The sequence below is a fragment of the Calidris pugnax genome, unplaced genomic scaffold (assembly GCF_001431845.1).
Source record: "Calidris pugnax isolate Ruff unplaced genomic scaffold, ASM143184v1 scaffold118, whole genome shotgun sequence".
Taxonomy (NCBI): Eukaryota; Metazoa; Chordata; class Aves; order Charadriiformes; family Scolopacidae; genus Calidris; species Calidris pugnax.
In genome coordinates this window covers 344229-352387 of record NW_015090855.1, presented here as the reverse complement: position 1 = coordinate 352387, position 8159 = coordinate 344229, and the positions used below count along the sequence as shown (strand labels likewise).

The 8159-nt window shown below is 49.0% G+C and overlaps 3 protein-coding genes across 3 annotated transcripts in view; 2 read left to right on the top strand and 1 right to left on the bottom strand.

Annotated features, from left to right (window-relative positions):
* Positions 1–93, bottom strand: part of LOC106889086 (oxidative stress-responsive serine-rich protein 1-like) — a 9739-nt gene extending 9646 nt beyond the window's left edge. Inside the window, exon 1 of the mRNA XM_014943810.1 lies at positions 75–93. The gene's annotated coding sequence lies outside the window, so the exon portion shown is untranslated. The remainder of the gene's footprint in view (positions 1–74) is intronic.
* On the top strand, positions 74–4321 carry LOC106889085 (oxidative stress-responsive serine-rich protein 1-like). The gene is made up of 3 exons (XM_014943807.1): positions 74–283; positions 1954–2061; positions 2737–4321. The coding sequence occupies exons 1-3, from the start codon at positions 126–128 to the stop codon at positions 3419–3421; spliced, it is 951 nt and encodes a 316-aa protein (XP_014799293.1). The 5' UTR covers positions 74–125; the 3' UTR covers positions 3422–4321.
* Positions 4322–7738: 3417 nt separating this feature from the next.
* GDAP1L1 (ganglioside induced differentiation associated protein 1-like 1) overlaps positions 7739–8159 on the top strand; it is a 14658-nt gene continuing 14237 nt past the window's right edge. The window contains exon 1 of the mRNA XM_014943627.1: positions 7739–8084. Coding sequence (XP_014799113.1) covers positions 7905–8084 — 180 coding nt within the window. The 5' untranslated portion in view covers positions 7739–7904. The remainder of the gene's footprint in view (positions 8085–8159) is intronic.

The window sequence follows — 8159 nt, the reverse complement described above, 5'->3', positions numbered from 1 at the left end:
GGGCGGAGGGGCGGGCCGGGGCCTTTCCCGCCCAGGGGGTGGGGGGAGGCCGGGGGGGGGGGGGACACACGCACCCTGGTGAGAGGGAAAGCGCCTGGCGGGGGCTCCGGAGGCGTTCGGGGAGTATGTGTGTGGAGAGATCGGCGTCAGAGCCCCGTTTGTGCGTTTCAGCTGGTCCTGCATGGCAGCGCGCTGAGGGCCCACCCATGGACTTGGCGGCTAAAGATGAAGAGGAGGAGAGTCTGCAGACAGCCTTCAAAAAGCTGAGGGTGGACGCGGCAGGGTAAGCGAGCAACGAAAAGGGCCGTGTGATCTCTCTCGGTTGCTTGTTACATCCTTGTTTTCTGCTGTTTTGAGTCTCGAAACAAGCGCCACAAGTTGGTGAAAGGTTCCTTGCTCTCCGAGAGGCGACAGCTGTATCGCTTCATGTGAAACGTAGTCGTTATAACTGTCTAATAAGCAAAGCAGGACTTTATTACTGACTAATTTTCACACAATATCCAACTGAAATTACACAGTGACTGTATGAAAACATGAGATGACTGGCCCAAAGCATGAACCCACTCTTAATTGTTGTGGTAGCTGTAGTCACCCTGCGTGATACGCAACTTGTCTGTCCGTTCATGTAAATAAAATGCTGGTACCCTCAGGCAGGTTGTCAGCCTGTGCTCTAGTGCATGGAGATTTGCTTGGGAAACGTCTGAAGGACAGCACCATCGCTTCGTGCTGGAGAGCCTGGTCTCACTGGAAATCTCAGGTTAAAAATGAGTGCTGACAATTTCTGATTCCAGGGGATTTTGTAGAGTAAAATGTCTGCGGATATTCTTATATAAAAACTTATTCTATAACACACTGGGTATACTGATAATATGTAGTATAAGCATCTTCCATAAATTAGGAGTTAATAAAATTATGCAGTCTGACACTTTGTGAGGTAGGTCACTTGAAGTCCTTTGGGAATTCACAGACTCACAAGAAAACTTTGTACTGATAATTAATGTTACCTTGTGAGTTCATCTCTGTAGCTATCAATTCTGTGAACTCATTACTTCCTCTGCATGTTAAAATATATTTTGCTTTGCTACTCGTTTCCTCTACTTTGAGAGGTCTTTTGTTAAATGTGGATAGAAACAGCTGTTCTCTAACAAGGAACTATGCTTATTAAGCATACCCCTTTTGATGTATTACCAGTGACAGTCCGTGTGGAATTCTGGTTGATTCCTGATGATATCTTCTTAGGCGTGAAAAGATCGTGTTTTGCAGGCGTGTATTTTGAACAGTCCAAGTCTTGTGACTAATCCCTTAAGACTTTGGGCAGAGTGCTTGGGCTCTTCTGCTAGAATTTCAGCCTCATTTCTTATGATTTCCTGTCCTGTGTTCCAAATCACACATACAGCCATCATAAATATGGATTTGCATGCTGAGGCATTTATGCTTGTTGTCTGGGCCTCCAGGGCCAGATGCTTTTTCATTCCATGTTTATCTGGGAAATTTAGTGAGAAATAAATCAGTAATTTCTCCTTGTCTATTGTACTTCAGCCACTTCTCCACTGACTCCTCCTCAGCCTGCTGCTATGGGTTCCTGACTTGGCATTTTGAATGAGTAGGAGTCTATCTTTAACAGCTATTGTCTGACAGGAACATTTGGAACCTGAACTTACATTCCTTTAACGTGTCGTTTTGGTGCAAATAGGGCATGACATCAGCCTCTGGGCATTTTGGCCTCCTTTCATTTCATCTCACCTATCTTTAGACACTTGACTAAGGTCAATATAGCAAGAGTGGTTAGCTAAATCTCTGTAATATCCTGTTTCTACCCACTGGCTGTAGAGGAAGTCAAGGCTGCAAACTTCAATGTCTTAGTTAAGCGTCTAAAGCGAATAGGCTGAATCTCAACCTCGGCAGTGGTATGTGCTGGCACTACTCTAACCTGGCATTTTCCTTTTTACTCAGATGTATTGCAGCTCTGTCTGTGGGTGATGGGACGATTCTCAGAACACCAAGAGCATCCATGGATGGAGCCAAGCAACAGCCCGGCTGTCCGAAGGAAGCGTGGCATGGGTAAAGCACACCCTTCACTGCACCGTGCATGTGTTTCTGGTTTGAGACATTTCACACTTGCATATTGATTCTAGTGAAAGTTGTTCTTAATTAGTTGATTCAACATATCTTTTCTCTCTTTTCTGTTACAACACTTGACCATAACTGTGTGATGTGATGTTTTTTAAGGGGCTTCTATCAAAGACTTTAAAAAAACATATTGCCTCTTCTGTTAGAGAGGGTACCTAAAACTTTGTTTTCCACTGATTTCCTCAGAAGTCCTTTTCTTCAAGTCTTACACCTTTGCAACCCCCTCTTACTTCTTTTGTGGGTTATTTTATTTCTGTATTGAAGTACCTGGATATTCAGTGCAATTCTGCCAGCAGCTCCAACTGATATCCAGATTCTGCACTACAGTTCAGTTTGGGATGACCAAGTATCCTTGGCTTAGCACAGAGGATTTAGGGGGGGAAGTACCTTTAACTATGGGATGTTTGTATGTGTCTTTCCTTTGGGGGAGCTCCAATTTCTTTAGACTCCCCCACTGCTCCTTTCAGAGATTGTGACTAGTCACCTGATTTTTCTAAGCAGAAAAAAAAAATCTTCTCAAATGTTTTTTTGCTAGATTTTAGAGCTTGTTGAGCTATGATGTAAATTCTGGTGTTACCTACTTGCTCACCTGTTGCCACCCTGCAGGTGTGTGAGAAAGCCTTCCAGGGGATCCACAAGAGTCCCACGGCGCAGACGCTCCAAGTCTCCTGTCCTGCATCCTCCCAAGTTTACCTATTGCAATATGAAAGCCAACAACCAGCTGAAACACAAAACCCAGGCGGAAACATCAAAGGGCAATATCAGTTCAGACGTTTTTGTTACAGCAGAACACGGTACGAAGGACAGGCACGATTCTCACTTTGAGGCCAGTGATGACAGAACTGAACCTTTGGAAGCTTTCGCCGCCGAAGAGCCTTTGGAGAAGCCAAGAGAGAATTACCCTGCTGTCTCCTCGTCCTTTGAAACTAGCTTGCATTCTAGCCAAACCTCAGATTTCCAGTCTTTATCCATGCTTGGCAACGGCAAGCAGTGCCCTTGTACGGACAAGACATGCCGGTGCAAGCAGTGGAGAGCCATGGAAGTGTACTCTTTCTCGGGCCTGCGCAGCGTCCTGTCAGAGTGTGAAAAGGCAGTGCTGGGTGTCCACACCCAGTCTCTCCAGAATAGATCCCCCTGCGGAACAGCCTCCTCAGGTTCTCCCAGATCCTGTTCTGAGCAAGCTCGAGCCTTTGTGGACGACGTGACTATTGAAGATCTTTCGGGATACATGGAATACTACTTGTATATTCCCAAGAAAATGTCTCACATGGCAGAAATGATGTACACCTGACTGAAAGCAATGGAGAATCCCGAGTCAGGGTTTGTGATAATGGTTGGGTTAAATGCCTTGTCAGTGCCATGTTTTCACTGTTGTGTGTTTGATCAAATGTTTCCTTGCCTCATACAGTTTAGTTTTCTAATAAAATAAAAAATGGAATATAGTTTTCCAAGCTTAGTTCTAAAAAGAGTGCACTAAAGTCTCTGAATACCTTAACAAAAGCACTGTAGATCAAACGAACTCCCTTTGTTTTTCAGTTTGTGCTGTGGATATTCAAGCTCTGTGTGCTGTTTTCACTCTGTTTTGGAGAAAGAAAAAAAAAAAAAAAGCCTTTTAGGTTTTGTTCTGAAATTTTGCAGTGTTTGGAAGGTTCATTCTTAATGCGTCCCAGTACTTAGAGAAATGTTTCATAGTTACAGCTCTATCCTCCTCATCCTGCTCTGGAGAGAAGAACGAGGTATTCAGTGAGGGTAGGATGGATCCCCTTTCCTTGAACACTATCTGGCTCCTTTTTAGTCGGATCTAATTTTGAATGCTTCCTCCTCGTGGATTTGTTGGGAGGTACCAAACGTGCGGGTGTGTGCTTGGACCCTTTCGTAATCTAACTAGTTCACTCTTAAGCAGTTCTATTTTTCTGCAGATAAGTGAAGCTCTTAGAAGCAAAAATATATTTTGTTATTTGTGCTTTACAGATGGAATAATTTAGGGGGGGGAGTGAAGCAGGCCAGCATGTTGTTTTGGGCCATGCTGTCTCAGAAGCGGAGGTTGTGGAGCCATCTGTATGGGTTGTTTGAGACACAAAGCAGCGTGGAAATAGGGTAAACGAGCAGTGTGTATCGTACAGGCTTTGTGGTGTAGAGCTATAACATGCCTTCTGGTCGAAAATATTGAAATAAAAGATTTTGTTGCTGAGACTCGCATTAATAAATGTTTGTCAAAACCCAGCAAATTGAAGACTGAATAGTTTGACTTACACTTAACTCCCCTCGAGACCATTACAAACACCAAAACCCAAAAGTCTGCTTTCAGTGTCAGCTGCACACACGCTGAACAACCGTGTTTGAGTAGAATACTGCGCTTTTTACTTACGTGCTTACAAATGAGTGGTCAGCAAGCCAAGGAGTCACAAGCAGCTGTATAAAAATAGATTGTAGCAGATGTAGACAGTTGGCCTTGTATTCTGCGCTAGAGGTAACTGGTAGTGAGGAGGGAAGGAAAGGGGAAAAGAGACAAAAACTCAGCGGTTTGGTGTTCTGCCCGAAATACCGTTTGTGCTGATGTTCAAGCACGTCCAGTGCTCCCGCAGGAGAGGAGGGGCAGCTGGTTTGGGTTCTTCATTGCACCGATCAGGCTTGTAGCAAACGCACTGAAACATTGCTGCTGGCATTCGCGCTGCTCAAACCATCTAATTTTAGTGAAATCACGAGCTCTAAGAGAGGACCCAATCCCAAATTTACCGTTTCCTTCAACGCCTTCCCAGTTCAGCTCACCCACTTCACTCTGAGAACTCAGTGACTCCTGCTGCCTGCCTGAAACCTCACGTGTTACCAAAAACCGGCATCGTCTCTGGGAATACCTGCACAGCACAATTAGCTTAATTGATGAGAATCAGCTCCCAGCCTCTGGGGTGCCCTGATACAAGCAGCACTGAGCATGGCCCTGCCAGCCCTGCTGGCAGCGTGCTGCTGTGCCTGCTCCAAGGAGTTATTCTGTGGCCAGGGATGCTCTAGGATGTGTCCCCAATCCTTCTACAAAAGAAAGTGCTCTGAGAAAGCACCAGTGGGCTTGCAACGCTCCCAGGACTTTCCTCAGATCGGATCCCACCTCTCTGCTTCCTACCTCAGCAAAAAACAACCAGGCTGGGTTTTTCTTTTTCATTGAGTTCCCTCCGCCCCAGCATTTTACAAGTTACTTGCCTGTCTAGTTTCAGGACGAGTTCACCCAAAGCAGGATGCAGAAGGGCACTCTGGATCAATGAAATTTATTTCTCACTTTACAGAAGCCAACCCCAGTCCTAGCTAAGCTTTACATTGGCAGATGCTGAATCAGGCCACTGGGAAAAAAAAAAAAAAGAAGAGGAAAAAAAAAAAAAATTGCAATTAGAGATGTTGGCGTCTGTTAAGTCCTTTCCCATCAGGGAAGATTAAAAAGGCATGTGCATTGAAAAAAAAAAAAAAAGAAGAGGAAAAAAAAAAAAAAGTAAAAATCAATAAAGCTGATTCTACAGCCCGATTTCCACCCCCTCCTTCTAAAACAGGGAAGGTGCTTCTGTGCCTGCAAAGTCCCATGACCGACTCCATCCACCTGCTCTCTCCCCTCTGGAATGTCTGCGTCAGCTCTGAGACAAGACACCCCAGATTGTGTATTCCCAAACCAGCAGGACCCACGATCCTGCCCCGATGGCACCTCCCGACAGGGCTCTGCTGGTGCCACCGGGTCCCACCGCGCAGCATCCTGTGGGGCACAGCATCGTCCCCTTCCTCAGGCGGGGAGGCTGGGGACGATCTCAAGGTCGCACAAGGTCAGGGCACCCCTAAAAGGGGCTGGCACCAATCCTGCCCCTCGAGCCTTGCTCTCTTTAGGAAGCCAAACCCCAGCTAAATAAATGAGAGCCTCCAGAGGCACCGCGTACCGGCAGGACCCAGAGGGATGAAGCGACTTGTCATTTTTTATACCCAATGGTGCAGCGTTAATTCCTCACAAAATATGCCACTAGATGGGGCTTTTCGGACGGCGATCCGCAGGAGAGATCCACTTGTGCTTGGCCAAGCTGCTCCCTTCCCTTTCTAAACCCCAAAGGTGTCCCCTTCCAGGCGAAAGGAGCCCCAGAAGATGCTCCTTGGGCAGCTCCCTCTCCCTCCTCCCAGCCGGCAGAGGGGACACTGCAGAGCAGAGGGCAGGGTGGTGCTGCACCATGGAGTTCTTTAAAGCTCACTTGTCTCCAAGTTTTCAGCAGTGCAGGTCACTGCTCTGACTTTGCAGCCCCAAAGCAGAGGCCAAGCAAAAGCCTTTCCCTGTGGGTGTCCCCACAGCCAGCGTGGGGTCTCTGGCAGCACTTGGGAGGTCCTGGGCTGGGCAGGAAGATGATTTTGGGGGCTGCTGCTTATGGGGAAGAAGGTAGGGTGGAGGCAGGGCAGGGCATAGTGCTTCCCAGCCTCACCCCTCTGCATCACCCTCCCATACACCCCCAGGAGCAGGGCATCACGACACCAACGGGTTCATTTTCACCTCCCAGTCCCCAGAAAATTGCTTGCTTCGCTCTGCTTATGGTGCTGGGTACCAGTTAACCCCGCTCCCTCCCAGTGCTCTTCGAGGAATTGTGCCTCAGTTTCCCCACTTGAACCAGCTCTCCCAAACCCTCCCGTTTCCATCCACACCTGGGGCAACCTCACCAGCTCCAGCATGGGTGGAGATGGGATCAACACACGGAGGAGCCGCGCTCGCACCCAGAGCCCTCGCACAGCCCTGGGACACAGGCTTGCTCCCTGCCTCTCCAGAGCCCTCTCCTCCATCCTCTCCAGAACCTGCCCTACAACCTACATAACTGGGCTGGTTTTACCCCCCCGGCGTTGTCAGCTGGTCCCATGTGTGGGAAATTATCTCCAGGCTGCCAGATTGCAGGAGATGGAGCGTGACAAAGCCAAGTGTCATAAAGCACAGGCCCAGATGTCCAGGTCACCGTGCTCAGGTGTCAGCTGCCCACACAGGTTTGCCTGCAAACCTCTGGGTGATGCTCGTAGTGCCCGGAGAGCAGCATCTCTGGAAACCCCAGCACTCTCCAAGCAGAGGAAAGCCGGCTGGTTTGCAATTGCAGTTCTGGAAATAACCCCCAACTGTGCCTAGTTTGGTGCAGGATGGCTGTCTGGTTCTGCTGGGCACTCTGGGGCTCCGATACACGGCAAGGGCTCCTGGGCTCTACCCTGGTACAGGCTACATAACACCCATTAGGCAGCAATTAATCTGTCCTTTCCAAAAATCACCGAATACCTTTAATGAGCCATTCTTTCCATGAAGGCTGCAAGGCAGGCGAGACACCCACTAGACATTGATAGCCAGTATGCACCAACGTAGCTATTTATTACATATCTGCCACATCTAAACCAGTCAAAAAAAATATAAAAATATCCTAATCTCTGCTGCAAAATATTGCTCAGGGGCGTCAGGGGTTGGAGCTGCCCTGGATTGCCGAGCCGGCAGGAGCCTCCGCTGCTGACTCGCCTATAGAAGCCATCCATGCCTGCACGTTTCCGTGGGAGCCCCGCCACGCGCGGGGACGGGCTGCGATTTCCCCCCCGCCACCGCCGCTGCCGCCACCATCCTCTCCTGTGACCCCCATCCCCACCCCAACCCCCGGCACCCACCGCCCCGCGCTGCCCACCCCAGCCGGGGAGAGATGGAGCTGCCCCGGGAGTGATGCTGCTGGCAGGAGCCCATGTGATGCTGGGCTAGCGCCGCTCGCTCCCTCGTCCCTCTCCCCGCTCGCTCGCAGGCTGTCATGGCGACTCCCAATAATGTTACTCCCACCAACTGCAGCTGGTGGCCCATCTCGGCGCTGGAGAACGACGCAGGGAAATCCACGGAAGGGGAGGAAAACCAGGACCCGACAGACCCCGCTCTCAAATCCCAGGACAGGCTGGTTTTGTACCACTGGACCCAGTCCTTCAGCTCACAAAAGGTACAAAAAATATCATCGCTCGGCCGGGTTCCTGGGGAAGAATCACCTCCAGTCCCCAGGGCATCCCTTTGCCTG

What these genes read in the sequence shown, in the direction of transcription:
- LOC106889085 (XM_014943807.1), top strand. Translation starts at nt 126, where the DNA reads ATGTGTGTGGAGAGATCGGCGTCAGAGCCCCGTTTGTGCGTTTCAGCT. An exon ending in CTGAGGGTGGACGCGGCAGG is followed by an intron (nt 284 to 1,953) that starts GTAAGCGAGCAA and finishes CTTTTTACTCAG; the next exon opens with ATGTATTGCAGCTCTGTCTG. An exon ending in CCGAAGGAAGCGTGGCATGG is followed by an intron (nt 2,062 to 2,736) that starts GTAAAGCACACC and finishes GCCACCCTGCAG; the next exon opens with GTGTGTGAGAAAGCCTTCCA.